This window comes from Penicillium macrosclerotiorum (genome assembly GCF_028827735.1).
Source record: "Penicillium macrosclerotiorum strain IBT 26536 chromosome Unknown utg000008l_segment0_segment0, whole genome shotgun sequence".
In the NCBI taxonomy this organism is placed as follows: domain Eukaryota; kingdom Fungi; phylum Ascomycota; class Eurotiomycetes; order Eurotiales; family Aspergillaceae; genus Penicillium; species Penicillium macrosclerotiorum.
The window spans coordinates 1,864,456-1,880,084 of NW_026643087.1; the positions used below are offsets into that span (position 1 = coordinate 1,864,456).

Consider the following 15,629-nt stretch of genomic DNA (forward strand, 5'->3'; position numbering starts at 1 on the left):
AGAAGCGGTCTCATACTTTTAAAAGAGGCCGATATACGTGGGGTTCTAATACGTAGCCACGCCTTCTTCCAGCGCCTTGATCTGCAACGCCAGAAGACGTGAGTAGTACCGACACAACGCAAGATTCCCGCCCATGAACCAGAAACCTGGGTGGCCACTGCGGCGCCAGATCGTCCGCATTTCGCCCTCACTGTCCAGGCCCCAGACATCCCCGACGCGATCAGCCACTGCGTCGCCAAAGATGAGCCGCGCCTGCGTGCGCATGTTCTGGTAGCCTGTCGCAAAGACAATCTCGTCGGCCTCCAGCTCCGAGCCATCGGCGAAACGCAATCCATGCGGCAGAACCTCGCTGATCTCCTGGCCCTGCTTCACCTTGATCTTCCCATCCACGATCAACTGGCTCGCCCCGACGTCGATGTAGTACCCTCCACCCCGCTGGAGATATTTGACCAACAGCCCCGCGTCCATGGGCCCACTGTCCACCTTGAACCCGGCCTTCTCCAGGCCCTCCAGGGTCGCCGCGTCGTTTTGGTTAATAAGCTTTGTGATCTTTGTCTGCTGTGTCTTGAACAGCTCCGGCGGGATGCTCCACAGATACAAGTCCGCATCTTCCGTCTGCGGACCCGCCTCCTCGTACAGCCCCTTCAGGCCAATGCCGACGATCGAGCTCGACGACACCACGCATGTCGAGCTGCGCTGCACCATGGTCACCTCGTATCCCTTCTCGACATAGTCCTGCGCGATGTCATGGCCGGAGTTGCACGAACCGACCACGACGGCCTTCTTGCCGGTCGAGCCAGCCGCCGCGCCCGGGAATTCAGAGCTGTGGCAGATACGATCACCCGCGAAGTTCTCTGCTCCCTTAAAGACGGGCGCATTCTTCTTCCCCGAGTGGCCCGTGGCCTGGATAACGTGCCGCGGGTGGAAGGTGCGTGTCTCGGTCGAGCCGTCTGCTTTCGTGCGCGTGAGAACCACTGTCCACTGCTTCTTGGTCTCATCCCAGGAAGACGAGGTCAGCTCGGTGTGGGTCCAGACGTTCAACTCTAGCAGCTTGACATAGGACTCGAAGAACTCAGCCAGCTTGTCTTTGGGTGTGAAGATCGGCCAATTAGCCGGGAAATTGAGATATGGCAGGTGGTCAAACCACACTGGGTCATGGAGCACGAGCTGGTGGTAGCGGCGACGCCAGCTATCGCCAATCCGATCTTCTTGGTCGATGATCAGAGTGTCGACGTTGAGCATCTTGAGGCGGGCACCCACAGTCAAACCACCTTGGCCCGCGCCTGGGACGAAATTTCATTAGCGGCTCTAGCATGGAAGTTTTACATTTAGATGAAAGAGAGAAGGGGGGGGAGGGGGGGGAGGGGAGGGAAGATGGTATATGGCACATACCGACGATAATGACTGCTGGGTCCTTATCCTCGTAGTTGGTGTCTGCCGTGCGTCGATCCTGCCAGTTCTTTCGTCCGTGCTGCTCGCCGTGTTGCACGCCGACAGGTCTTCGGTGGCCAGTGGCCTCTTCGTGGCCCGTCAGCTCCAAAAGCGACGTGAAGGCCATACAGATCTTCCAGTCGCTGCCCTCCTGGGCCAGTCGGAAAATGCCCTGTCCCGCACCAAATTCGGTGGTGACCTTGGTAAAGAACTCCACACCATGAACTTCGCCATAGGCATCGATCGGCCCATTATGCGGAGCGCGGAAAGGCGAAGAGCGATCAACCTCGAGAGTCAGTGAGGACGAGCTCGCGGTCACGAAGGCAGCGACGGCGTCCGCTCCCTTGAGCGTGCGGAAGTCCCAGGACAGACAGAGGTGGTCGCGCCAGTAGCTGTTGTCCAAAAACAACCGAACAAGGGCCTGTGTGTCTTTTTCCGCGATGCTGCGGTTTAATTGCTCGATGACCGTGGTCGCGATCTTGTCAGGGTCCTCTGGGGCAGCGGCGTTAGTTGCGGGGAACGTCCCGAGGGGGATATTGTAGGAGCCGGGCTCGACTCGCTCGCGCGAGGGAAGAGCCAGCTGTTCGACGTCGGCGGTGGCCATTGGTAGGTCAAAGAAGGGACTTTCCTCAATTCTGCCTTTTGCCTGGCAAGGGTGGAAGAAGAGATGGATTCATGCAGAATTGACCAGCGGTTGTTTAAAAGGGCAAGCATTAGAACCCCGCACGCTCGTTCTGGAGAGGCAAGCGACGTGGGGCCCTGCATCTCCCCGCCAGGACTTTCAGCTGTCAGCAGGCAAACAGCCATTTTAGGAGTTTTTGCATGATTGGTGTGCTACTAACAGGTCGCTAAAAGTGTGAAACGGTGGTTCAATCTGACCTACAGGCGCGGCGCTAACCTTGAGGGCTTTAGACTCTTCTTGGCGGAGAGACTCAAGTCAGCACAGGGACCTGGCTGGGGATTATCTGGTCTCTCCAAGGGGCTCAAAGATACGTAGCTCTTCAAAAGAAACTCATTATTTCGTGAGTGTTTGTGTATATCTTTCCTTCAGTTGAATGTCGGAGGGAAGTATAAGAGGCGGCTTGGGTAGAGTTCATGCGGTACGGTAATATAAACATCAGGCTCTATCCACTCGCCGGTCTAGAAGATTAGGGGTTACACGGCATATTTCTGGCATTCTGGCATTCTGAAACAGAGTGAGAGCCCAACTTCACTGAATGCATGGATACCTGACTGTTTCTCTGGTGGTCTTTTCAGCCGGGGTGGGAGGCGAGGAGGTAGTAATGAACAGAGCAAGAGGTGGAGATATATATAGACACCCCCCCACAGAACTTGCTAGTCACTGATTTGACGGCGATCAAATTTGGTTACCCCCAATATTGGACCTCGGTCGAGAGGGGCTCATTGTGAAGGGAGAAGAAAGTCAAGATTTAAGTCTTATTAAACCCCATTGAAATATAGTCTCCAAGATGGGTACAAACCATTTGATTTGGGGCCGCTCTTTTCGAAAGGCTTTGCCCCCTTTCCTCGGTCTCAAACCGTGCTGTAGACAAGAGTTGAATCATGTAGCATTAATCTAGAGATCCCTACATCAACTAGCATCATTGGTCTAGTGGTAGAATTCGTCGTTGCCATCGACGAGGCCCGTGTTCGATTCACGGATGATGCATTCTTATTTTTAATCTATTTAGGTTTTTTTTTTTTCCCTTTTTTTCTTTTAACTTTCGGCCAGCTAAATCTTATTTCTATCTCTCCCATTTGATTATGATGATAATTCTGATACCTCACCCCTGATACCTGGTACGCTGGGTTTCCATTTTAGCCAATATGTCTAACGTTGGAAAACAATCTCCCAAACGAAGTTGTGCTTCACCGGCAGCAATCCCAATTAGCTCCGCAGGGCATCAACCAATTTTATGACAACCTCCCCTGCGTTTCTTCGGTCGCACATGGCGAGACGCCCATGCTGCACCCAACCGCTTTCTCCTTTCTGCACCTATGGAAGCACGGCTGGACCCAGCACCAACATTATGATGTGTTGGAGGTTTTGAAACAGTTGAGTTGGGCTCAGGGATCCTATTTTTAACCAGCTCGACGATATCTCCAGACTTTTTGCTCGAACCTTTCACCGATCCATCAATGAAGATCTCGTGGAAGTGGATGATCCTTGAAAGTCCGGTTGGCAGCGATAGGCTCAGCCCAATGCCCCTCAGCGAACGGTCTAGACCACGGGTTGGGGCGGGATCCTGCATCAGAACCGCCCAGCCTGAATGCCCAGAAAACAATGCTCCATAACAACGGCCACGCAGCGTTCGGAGGAAGCGTCGTAAGCACCCCCCCCCATACTGTACCTGGCCGACCCGGAACGACGCGTTCGCGGAGCCACTTGCTCCGAACTAATGACACTCCTGCCCTGATTTGATCAATGCTTCTTATTTGCCCGGATTTCCGCCCGTTTATGCGCGATCGCGGGATGGCTTTCTTTTCTCCTATCCCTCTTCTCCCTGGGCCACGAAAGTCTCGCGCATGCGACCCTCTCATGGCAGTGGCCAGAGCATCTCGAGCTGAAGATGCCCACATTTGAGACGGACGCTATCAATCTCATATTTCGCCTACTGCAGACATGGGTCGGCTCAGACGCCAATGCCTAGTCGGGTTTCTGGCCGCACTGGTGATCTTTTTGGTCTACAGGCGCCACCGGCCCTGGATACCAGCCGATGGGCAGGGCCCATCGCCGATCGCACTCCCCGCAACAGCCGATGCATCGGACGATCTCCCGCAAGAAGTGCCCAAATCGGAGTTCTCATGGACTACTTTGCCTATCCGATTCCCAGTCGCTGCAATTCAGCCGCTCCCTGAAGGACATCCGCAGAAGGTGCCGCGAATTCAGTCGAAAGCACCAGGAGTGTCGCGACTGACACTTTGGTATCAAGCCGACCGACAAGCCGCCGTCAAGGCGGCCTTTGAACGGTGCTGGACATCCTACAGGTCCTTTGCATGGACGGCGGATGAACTCGCACCCCTCAGCGGAACACCGCGAAATGGGCTTGGTGGCTGGGGTGCAACCCTTCTGGATAACCTGGATACACTATGGATCATGGGAATGAGAGAGGAATTTGAGAAAGCTGTGGCGACAGCCGCGCAGATCAATTTTGGAGACACTACATCGCCGAATGTTATCACACATGAAATCAGTATCCGCCTTCTGGGAGGTCTGTTGTCGGCGTACGACTTAAGTGAGGATCCCAGGCTGCTTCGGAAGGCTGTCGAGGTCGGCGATATGCTGTACATGGCATTTGATACCCCAAATCGGATGCCAATTATCCATTGGGACCTTCATCGAGCCGCGCGACAAGAGGAACAGCTCGCGGAGGAGGTTGTATCGGCGTCTGAACTCAGCTCCTTCATCCTCGAATTCACCAGACTGTCCCAAATCACCCGTGACCCGAAATACTTCGACGCAGCGCAGCAAGTCATGGTGAAACTCGACCGGCAACAAGATTCGACTAAGCTGGCGGGCATGTGGCCTGTCGTTCTGAACGCCCGATCGGAGTCCTTTGACGGAGATCTCTATACTATGGGAGCCGAAGTCGATTCTCTCTACAAGACACTTCCCAAGATATATGCCCTGCTCGGAGGGCAGGAACCAATGTACCGCAGAATGTACGAGAAGTTCACACGCACCGCTGCGGGACACAGTTTATTCCGACCCATGAATTTTGAGGACAAAGACATTCTCGTCCCGGGGTCTGTTCGAGTGATGATGACCCAAAACGGGAAACCGCGCACCCACTTGGAGCCTCATGTCCATCATCGTGCCTGTTTTGCCGGCGGGGCTTTTGCCATGGGGGGCGCGTTGTTCAACATTCCAATTCATCGTAAAATAGCCCAAAAGCTGGTCGATGGCTGTGTCTGGGCTCACAGGGCGATGCCGATGGGAATTATGCCCGAAATTTACGAAATCGTACCATGTGCATCGCAGAAAACATGCCCGTGGAATGAGTGGCATTGGAAACAAGAAGTCTTCAAGTGGACGATCAGTCAACCGGATTCGGATCCCAACTTGGAGGTCGATACATTCATTCGCGAGCATAATCTTCCCAGGGGCTTCATCGCCATTCCTGATACTCGGTACATTTTACGACCCGAAACTGTTGAGAGCATCTTCATTCTATACAGAATTACTGGTCACGAAGACCTGCTTGACATTGCCTGGGAATTGTTCGAGACAATACAGAATGCTACGGAGGTTGAGAATGGAAATGCCGGACTCGTGGATGTGACAGCCGAGAACACAGAGACCGCACACAACGATATAATGGAGAGCTTTTGGATGGCGCAGACCTTGAAATACTTCTACCTCCTCTTTGGCTCTTCGGATGTCTTGAGCTTGGACAGTTTTGTATTCAACTCCGGGGGCCATCCGCTGAAGATTCCTGAATTTGTGGGAGAAGGGTTTGAATTTCAGTGATTGTCGAGAGAGATTTTCGATTTTCTTTTTATTCAGCAAAAAGGGATGCCATTGATGTCGATATTTCTGAACCAAGGCTGGTGCTTCATCGAAAGCGCGGAGATGGGTCGGTCGGACAACCACTGATGTAATATTAATCAAGATAACATAGCGATGGCGTTACAATTCATTTCACATGATCTCAGAAGCAACCTAGCTATTTTAGCTATTCTCCTACAGGCATACACTCACATATTTAAATGAGCAATTCAAGGATCTCGGACCTCATCCGGGCCGCCAGTTTCAGCCCAAACTTCTAGTACAGCTTGGCGGCGAAGATCCTCTTCATATGCTTGCAAATTATCACCAAATACCGCTGCTACTTGTTCCAAAGATTTGTTAGCTGTCTCAGGCACGAAGAAAAACGAGAACACTCCGGCGATTATACACCACACCCCGAAGAACAAGAAGGTACCCCAGCCTATAGACTCAAGCATCTGAGGAACGATAGTTCCAATGATGAAATTAGCAAGCCAGTTAGTTGCCGTCGCAATTCCAACACCCTTTGCTCGCTTGGAGCTGGGAAAGACCTCAGCAGGAAGAACCCAGCCTAGTGGGCCGTATGAAAGCGAATAAGCGAATATATAAACATCTATAATGGGTTAGCTTTGCATGTAGAGTCATGGAAGTACAGAAGTGAAATACTGACAAATTAGGGAGACCCCAAGCCACCCAACCCCCTTGTGCGTGTCCCAGTTTGAACTGAACTTGGCAAAAAGACCGGACATTATCAGGTGCGGCACGGCCATCAGGAAGGCCCCGTAGATAGCAATGTTTCTCCTGCCGATCTTATCCATATACACAATAATAGGGACACTACCAACAAATTGGCACACGTTGATCAAGCCTGAAAGAATCAATGACATATTGTAATCCTGTCCTAATTGAATGAAGAAGGTGGGAGCGTAATACACGAAAGCATTGACGCCTGAAAACTGTTACCAAGAGCATTAGTCTTTGATGGGTTCTTGTTTTTGAGAGTGATGGGTCTTACCTGTTGGAAGAATGCGACGGCCATAGCGACAAAAGTGCGCCTGACATACTTGGGGCGGAAAAGGTCAATCCATTGCTTAAGTTCCATCATGAGTGGTCCTGTGTTAGGGTGTTGGTTTTGTAAGATTTGCTTCTGGAATCGGTCTTCCGTCAGAATGCCTCTCCACTCCAGCTGAACTTTCTCATCGGATGTAGGAAGACGTCGAAGCTTTGCGAGCGACTGGAGACTGTCTTGATTTCTGTTTCTGAGGGCTAACCACCGAGGCGAGAATGGGAAAAAATGGATGCCTGCTCCGACCATGAGGGCGGGAACCATCTGGAGGAGAAAAGGTAGTCGAAATGCCCACTCTCCGCTTATGTCTCTGATTGATGGGCTCGTTAAGATCATCATCTTTCAAAGAAGGAATGACAGTAATGCGTACCTTGTTCCATATGTAATCCAGTATGCAACGATGGCTCCAATGACTATGCTGATTGCTTCGAGGACCATAAGAGATCCCCGCAGATTGGGAGGAGCAATCTCAGAGATATACAATGGGGCACCCATTGCCAGGGCTCCTACTCCAATACCTCCAATAAAGCGACCAGCAACCAGGGAATCATAATTCTGAGATGCAGTTTGGATGACGGCGCCAATGCAGAAAAATGTTGTTGCGACACTGAGGCCCCATTTTCGAGAGATCTTATCGGCTAAGTAAGGAAAAAGAAGACATCCGACAAAAGCACCAAGTTCCAGCATGCCGGTCATGAAACCTTTGTTGAAGCCATAATGCGGATTGCTCTCGTCAACCTGTGGAAATTGGACCGTAAACTGGGGCATTACCAATATTAGAGAGATAACTCCTTGGTCTAAATAAATCCTTTACTCGCAATTCTTTTCAACTTGACAATTCGGCACATACCGTATCCAAAGGAGAACCCTCCAATGGACGCTAGCAGGGCTGCGCCGCAGACATATGGAGATTTGAGAATACCCTTGATACCACTCTCATCATAGGTAATTTCTAGAGTAGCGAGCTCAGGGACATCGTCCCTCGTGTGCTCACAATGAGCGAAGGATGCATCCTTTCCGGCAGTTAGAGCCGACAAGTCCTTTGTGTCTGACATGGAATTGGCAAAAGATACAAATAGAAGTAATCAAAACGGAAGGGAAAACTTCCCGGATTCAATTCAGAGAGCTCTCAGACTATCTTGGAATTTATATACTGGTCACGCCAATAGCCACGTAAATCTGGGGTTGTCCACCGTATACCAAAGGACAGGTATTTCCCCGAGAAAGCTGGACAGAAGTGGGGGAAATCCCCGTGGGGTTGCGGAAATGTTGGCCCAAAAAGTCACGATGGGACCGCAAAAGGACAAAGCCGGCGAAGATCGACCAAATTGAATACGAATGATGATCAACCAAGCCCAGCACAAATGATGACCCATTCCCCTGGCATGATTGGCAAAGCGTCCGGCTTCAATTCTCTCACAGCACACCCCACGAACGAGGTTTGAAATAATTGGACTCGTGTTTCCACCCCGCGTTTCGCTAGGGCACTGCAAAAAGCGGGCCGCACCTAGTCTTGAGCAGGAACAAATTGCGTCATAGAGCGCTTCGCTCTTCAGGAAAGGACCCTTTAGGAAATTTTCGCCGCGGTCTGCACATATTCACCGCGTGTAGTAATCTTGCGGGAAAACTCCTCATCGAGAGTATGAGGTGCGCTAAAGGCAGTGAGCCGATCATAAGCTGTCTAGCAAGCTCTCTCTTTGGGTGTGATCGACGCACGAGAAACGAAGCTTTCAACCTTTAAGAACCATCGAAGGTTATAATCAGGTATTTGTGATGCAGCGTAGAGACCGAAGTTGAAGATGAACGAGACTATATCGAGGCAGAGGCGCATTTTTGCCTCTTGTAGTTTTCAGAATATGTTCTTCACTTCCATTGAGATGATCATTTTTATTTTGGCCAAGCCATCTATATTCTTATCCCATTGAGCCTTTATTATTTCCCTCTCCCAACGCCAAAGGAAGCAAACAATATTTCTAAAACAGAAATCACGAGACAAGAAATCCTTAAAAAGAATGTAAAAGGAATTGAGGCTGAATTTTCTGGCCTTTATCATAATGATCTCGCGTGCCAGGCATCCTTGAGTGCGGCCGATGTTGCTGCTGTAGGCCATGCATGACAGAACTCGAGATCAGCTAAGAAGTCCAAGACAGCCTGTTGTTCAGCAGGGTCATCGAGATATTCTCCACAAACAGAAATTCCCACTGCGGCATCAACAAACACAACTGGTAATTTCGGGTTCGATAATGCCAGGCCGACCAGGCGACGGACGATGGATTTGAGTTCCTCTTCTAAAGCACGAGTTGCTTGGCGTGCTGCTAGCCCAAGACGTGAAAGCTTTGGATTGGAAACGGCAAGCAGAATGCGGGAGAGCTCAATGTGCTGGGCTCCGACTACCTGGCAGGCATTACTATGCCAGATAGCCGGGAAGAACTTTCCAGATGCGGGATCCGCGTCTTCGAAATACAGTGGCTTGAAATCCAATGGTTTTTTGGATTCCCACATTATATCGAAGGCTTTGAGTGCGGTCCACCTCTCAACTTGTTGTTTGGGGGCCATTAATTTGCCTTCACCGAAGCAAAATTTGAGAAGATCGGCACACCACACAAGAATGCGATTTGTCCAGGTAAAGTCATTCACTGGGTCAAACTGTGTGTAGTCATTCGACGGACATATCGGTAGTCGGAAAGTACGCTGATTAAGAAAAGCGCTCCAAATCTCCTGTCTAAGCGCTATCAAGCATGCCGAATGGCGGAGGGACTTTGAAGGAATGGCGTGCAAATCTCGGTTCCTGCGAGGGCCATGGATGGTAGCATATGCATAGAAAGAATCATCTTCCTGGCTGTTGACAATGAATTGGACTGTGCTCAGATATGCTTCAGAGTCAATGCCAATGGAGGGTGCTAGGTGGTTGCGTTAGCTTCTCAAACTGAAAGCTAGTAGATCAGTGGAGACTTACTATCAATTTGCTCGTAGAATCTCAGGATGGTAGCCGCAGTAAGGACGTCTTCGTTATACTGTTCCCGAGGATCTTTTGACAGCTCTAGAAGATATGAGATGCAAGTATGATGATATTTGATAGCGGAATCAGTGCTGAGTTGTGGAAGGCTGATACCATTAACTTCTATTATGGCTGAGTCCTGGCGACAGGCGGCTAGCTGTACCAGATGGCCGGCAGAGGCAGTTAAAATGGCGTACCGAAGTACAGGACAGAAGACCGCTCTTTGGGGAACATTAAGCTCAAAGTTACGGTCTCTATCACAAGTGTCAAACTGTGGGAAATTGTGTAAGTTGGAATACACGGTATAGGAATGGTTATTGACTGACCCATGGGGCAAGGTTTTCCGTGAAGTGTCGTATCAGGCACGCTTCTTCCAAATTCGCATATGAGCTATCTGTGCAGCCTTCTGGAAGCCCTTTCAAAGGGCCCAGTGGGTATTGATTTCTTTGTAATGGAAACTTGGATCGAGACAGCCATTGTTGTAGTTCATGATCTTCGCCTTGGACCGTTTGTGGATTCGGATTGAAGAATGAGGCGGTCGCCACTGAGCTAAAAGTTGGCCGAACCTGACTAATTGAGGTATAGTATGAAGTTGACTCTGTATTATCTGTGTTTATGTTTTCAAGAGGACTGACCGAAGAATGGGCTTCTTCATCAAGGTCGTATCTCTTGGTGGATCTTGTAGATTGGCTCGCAAGGCCGCGTGGCTGTTGATTAGATTCAATACTCTCAGGTCGCGACCCGTTAGGTACATCAATCAGTACTGAAGTACAAGATCTCTTTGTCTCCGGCTGTGAACTTTGGTCTGCGTGAATATAAGAAAAACCTTCTTTGACATAGTCAGAAGAGAGAAGACTTTGGATATCTGGATATGGGATTTCTGAGTGGCTTTACCTGTTTGGCTTGTATCAACCCATTTTTGAGTTGGAGAGAAATAAAAACTCTTCCTCCTCTGCCGACCTTTTTTGAACTTGAAATTTGTTCCTGCAGACTCGCAAGGTAGCTTGGATTTGATGCAATTAGAGCAGGGTCGTTTCCCATCACCTTCGAGGAATTGTTAGCGAGATATCACTATAGGTAAATAGATGTAATAGGGATTGAATTACATTTTCGGTGACGAGCTTCAGAATTGACCCATTAGTCTAAGTTTCAGTCTAGGAAAGAGAGTATTGCTTACATCTACAGTGTTCACAGGGGTTCAGCGTATAGCGTTGAGGCGACGTCATTCGTCTTTCTGGGGTGTCTGGATGAGTTCTTGAGGCGAATGAATAGGCTTACTGAATCAGAACCAGTGAGTAATTAATAAATAAGCACTACCCTGGTTCTCGTTGCAGGTTTGTCGTAGGGAACAGTGTGTGAGGTGGAGTTGCGCGGTCTAGCGTGCTTGTGCGGAGAAAGAAAAAGTGCGGGGAATAGAGTTGAAATTAGAGCCTGAATATTCAGGCTACAAACGACGCTGTCCGTTTAATGTTACTTCTCAACAAATGAAATACGTACACTGGGGACACCCCGGATCAATACCTCGTGAAATATTCAGGGAATATCTGACGAAGTTTGCCAAAATGTGTGGGGTGATCTTAGTTAGCAGTACTGGAAACTATTGTGATATTCAATCAGGGCCTGTTGGTGCATCACAGATTAACATAGTCCTTGATACTGATAGCGTCGTAGCGAAGATTAATGGGCATTCTCAGCTGTCAGGCCCGTAAAATCATTCTGCCATATTCAGCCTACCCATGAATGAAGAAGTCATATAGATGAAGAATTGCCGTAGTTGTCAGTTTTGTAGCTCAAGCATGCGCTTACATCGTAGCCTTTGCTGGTTTAGAGATCAAATACACATCATCAGGGTTCTCTTCCGTGATGTAGATATAAGAGTTGTATATTGCTCCGCAGCCCAATGAGGCCTATGTACGAAATGAAAGCTGAGAACAAAACATGTGATATCTAAGCCGAATATTTAATTACCAATGCTTGAGCAGTGTTTCAACATTTTGAACGCCATCGAAAATTTAGCTAGAACTTAATCTCGAATTTGCCGCTAGTGGCTATGAAACTAATTTAGAATTGATATAAGCTATCTTATAACTTATTCACCAACTTCACGATCATCATCCCAATTAATGAACTGAACCACTTTCCATTTCATTGAGGCAATTCTGATCTGCTTACCCCAGAAGTACATGGGAATTGAGAACAATAAACATCCACCGGAAATGGCAGCCATTTCACCGTAAGCTAAAGCGTAGCCTTTCTCGACCCAGACATTGGTGTAAAATGAAAGCAAAAAGCCAAAGCAAGCTGAAATAGAGATATCAGCCAAGTTTATAATTGTAATATCCCCTCAGCCCCCTCTGTTATGTTCTTCAATTGTTTCAGGACTTACATTTAAATGCGAGCTGAGTAACTGTAACTTCGCCAGCAATAGGACGGTAAGCATCGATGCAATAAGTGAAGGAAACGTTGGTTCCTTGCACAACGGCAAAAGCATCTGAAGATCGTTTTTAGTAAAAGCCCCAACTAGTGAAAGGAATTCAGGAGAAACAGACTGAAGAATAGGCCAAGTGTTGGAACCATCCAGTGTAGCTTATTTTGAATACCCACACCATAGAGAACAAGGGACAATGGAGAGGCTATGATGGTGAGGATGATAGCTGGGAGACGCATTTCTGGTTCTCGGATACCGCCATTGCGCTTTGTGAAATAGTCGGCAATCCAGTCTGAGAATGGCCCACCAAGCACAATTCCAAAAGCACAGCCGAGCAGATTTCCAATAAAGCACAGTCCAACTTGCCATGGTTCAAAACCGTATGCAGTATTAAATGCACTGCCAATGTTGGAAGAAATAGCCACCAAAAATCCAATGGTCACCGACATAACAATTGTTGCCCAGAACACAGGAGGTAAAATAATGAGACCAAGGGGTCGAACCATCATCCTCCATAGTGCCTCGTCCGTGTATTTGCGCCCGTCCCAAGGCTTGAGATCCTGCCAGTAAGAACGTTTGGATGGAATCGATAGTGTGCTGTTGGCTTCGACTAATTCCTTTTCTCGCCCTTCGGCGATAACTGCTGCTTGATCCGGAGAAACCACAAGGGGGTTGTTGTATCTCTCAAATGCAGTCTCAGGGAATGAAAAGATCACAACCAGCAGGGTAGCCCCGACTAAGGCTGCACCCACCCAATATATCGTTCTCCAGGTGTAATTGATTACAACCAACCCAGAAATAACGGATCCAAAAGCAACGCCACCCGACAGCGCAGCATTGTAAGCAGCCATGTATAAGCCCCGTTCATGAAGATAGAAAATGTCTGTAATAGTCAAAGGCGCCAAGCACTCACCAGCACCGCCAGCAAAGCCAAGAAATAGCCTAGTAACGATCTCTGCACCATAGGTTTTTGAAGCACCAGAGCCGATGATCATGAATAGGTAAATCGTGAAGCTGACAATGTAGACGGGGCGACGTCCATACTTCAACATTATTGGAACCCAAAAAAGATTTCCGACGCCTTGTGCCAGAGCGCTGTTATTGAAGAAGAATGCAGCATGTGCAGGGGTTGTGTTGAATGATTCTGCAACGCTTAGCATTGTCACTGTTGGCCCCGCAGCCATGAAGTTGCACATGATCATGGCGATAGCAACAAGAATGGCGATAGCGATTTTGTACGATTGTTTCCTTGAATATGAGAGACGGAAATTAGCAAATTTTCAGAAATTGTAGGTGCTGTGTAACAAGGACAGAACAACTGTCTATGAGATAGCCGCAGCGGCATATTTTGATCATACCACTTCAAAGGATCGTTAGGATCAAGAGATGGGGCTGGTATGAGGATGATTCGTTGAGTAGTCGCATCGCGAAGGCGGACGTGGCCTAAGGTGTGGTAATGTTCGTCATCGTAGAAATGCTCCTGGTGGGAGACAATTCCGGACTCCACGATATTGTCTGCTTTCGCTGCTGGTTCGGTCATTTCGCTCGGTATTTCTGGTGAGAGCCACCAAGAAACTGCTCGTTAGGCTCGAAGCTACTTTAAGCATATCGAGTACTGTATGTGTACGTATTAAATAAGAAATCCTACTGGAGACCTTTTCTTGTGGGGGAAGTGGAGATGGTGTGGAGCCGAGTTTGTTTGGCACCCCTCTCCGCCTCGAAAGAGTAGATACCTCCATGGCTATCAAGCCGTTTCAATTTAAGTTAAGTCAATAATACATAGCCCAAGAGCTCATTCCCACATGTTTGCCATAAGGACTTGCTTATTGCCAAAAGTATATTGTACACCAGCTGTGTACAACATGGTTGTGGACCACAGCCGATGTTCGCCGACAGCGAATGCCCTAAAACTCTCACCCCAGCCCCTGATGGCAGATGACGCGGCATTCTCTCTAGTAAGTCATGCCCAAGAATGCCCAGCTTACGTTACTAAAGTACTGCCTCTAGCCCTTGGCCTAGACTTCCCCCTTTCGTTCTTGCCTTTTTATTCCATGTTTCGACCCATCAACGAAATATCTCATTTACATATTTCATGGCCCATTGTATCCAACCATGTACTAAAGGAACCAATACCAGAATGTATGATTAGATATACAACGATGAGATAAACAGAGAAACTAATATTGTGATCCTTTGTCTTTGGCCGCAATACTTGGGATTCGATTCAATACCGACTGAGAGGAAGCAACTTATTAGTTGGTTCTTAATAATCTTGAAATACCACCTGGTTCTTACAGTCGTTCTCGAAATCGGCTTGACCGATATACACTGAGCAACTCTTTCCCGGCCCCACCGCTAAGACCTTAGCGCAGATCATTTATTGAGCGGGCGGCATCATACTAAGGGACTCAGTAAAATGCGTCGTGTATGTTACAGTAATATGTGACATAAGATTACATTACGTGTATGAAAGGAGAGCCCATGGAATTCTATGGAATTCTATAGTGGATCTCTACATGTCATGTGGGGAAAGGCCAGCTTGCGCAAGTAACTTGATGATCTGCTGAGAGGCCTCTTTTTCCCTCTCCTCTTCCTTTGGGCGGTGCGTACTAGTCATCACTTGCGAGGTGTCTCTTTGGCCCAGAGAACCTCAACAAGTGATATTGGCGACCAACGACCGTCCTGACTAGTTAGTGGTTGTTTGTAGGCGAATAATACCCTTAACGGCACCGAATAGTGTAAGCCTTAACTAATTATCACTCACCTTTAGTCTGTCGTTACTGTAGGCCTAAGAAAATAACTACTAGTTCTCTCGTTAGCTATAATAATTATAGCGTTTAATATCTTGACCTATAGGTCGATATATCACAATATACACTAACACCTAGCAACTTCCGTTAGTTACCTATCTCCCTATCCGATATAAGCTATATTAACGTCGATTACGTCTCCGCTATTAATTACGCCTCTCTAAAATAAACTGCTTTATAAAGGAATAGTCTTCTATTACTCTAGTACGTTGATTAGGAGGAAGGGCGAATATACGACGAGGATCTACCGACTTATATCTACTATTTAATCGAGTAGAAGATTACTCTGATAATAGGACGGTAGTGAAAGATATAGAACAAGATCTAGTTCTATAGTTATTTTCGAAATCGCCTTAACTAATATATACTAAGAAACTCTTTCCTAGTCCTACCGAAAAGGCTATAGC

At 48.3% G+C, this 15,629-nt stretch overlaps 5 protein-coding genes across 5 annotated transcripts; 1 reads left to right on the top strand and 4 right to left on the bottom strand.

The window, feature by feature from the left end:
* Nucleotides 1-45: 45 nt before the first annotated feature.
* Nucleotides 46-2,035, bottom strand: N7462_008850 (flavin-containing monooxygenase; the record flags this gene model as incomplete). Its single annotated transcript, XM_057080564.1, has 2 exons — nt 46-1,283; nt 1,393-2,035. The coding sequence occupies 2 exons, from the start codon at nt 2,033-2,035 to the stop codon at nt 46-48; spliced, it is 1,881 nt and encodes a 626-aa protein (XP_056930892.1).
* A 2,019-nt stretch (nt 2,036-4,054) lies between these two features.
* N7462_008851 (glycoside hydrolase family 47 protein) lies at nt 4,055-5,902 on the top strand (the record flags this gene model as incomplete). The annotated part of the gene is made up of 1 exon (XM_057080565.1): nt 4,055-5,902. One exon carries the CDS (start codon nt 4,055-4,057, stop codon nt 5,900-5,902), a length of 1,848 nt encoding a protein of 615 aa, XP_056930893.1.
* Nucleotides 5,903-6,150: 248 nt separating this feature from the next.
* On the bottom strand, nt 6,151-8,041 carry N7462_008852 (sugar porter family MFS transporter; the record flags this gene model as incomplete). The annotated part of the gene is made up of 5 exons (XM_057080566.1): nt 6,151-6,533; nt 6,591-6,876; nt 6,936-7,296; nt 7,357-7,783; nt 7,837-8,041. 5 exons carry the CDS (start codon nt 8,039-8,041, stop codon nt 6,151-6,153), a joined length of 1,662 nt encoding a protein of 553 aa, XP_056930894.1.
* A 994-nt stretch (nt 8,042-9,035) lies between these two features.
* N7462_008853 (uncharacterized protein) lies at nt 9,036-10,218 on the bottom strand (the record flags this gene model as incomplete). Its single annotated transcript, XM_057080567.1, has 3 exons — nt 9,036-9,886; nt 9,943-10,026; nt 10,182-10,218. 3 exons carry the CDS (start codon nt 10,216-10,218, stop codon nt 9,036-9,038), a joined length of 972 nt encoding a protein of 323 aa, XP_056930895.1.
* Nucleotides 10,219-12,073: 1,855 nt separating this feature from the next.
* N7462_008854 (putative MFS transporter) lies at nt 12,074-13,952 on the bottom strand (the record flags this gene model as incomplete). Its single annotated transcript, XM_057080568.1, has 4 exons — nt 12,074-12,285; nt 12,371-12,475; nt 12,534-13,660; nt 13,771-13,952. The coding sequence occupies 4 exons, from the start codon at nt 13,950-13,952 to the stop codon at nt 12,074-12,076; spliced, it is 1,626 nt and encodes a 541-aa protein (XP_056930896.1).
* Between the last annotated feature and the right edge of the window lie 1,677 nt (nt 13,953-15,629).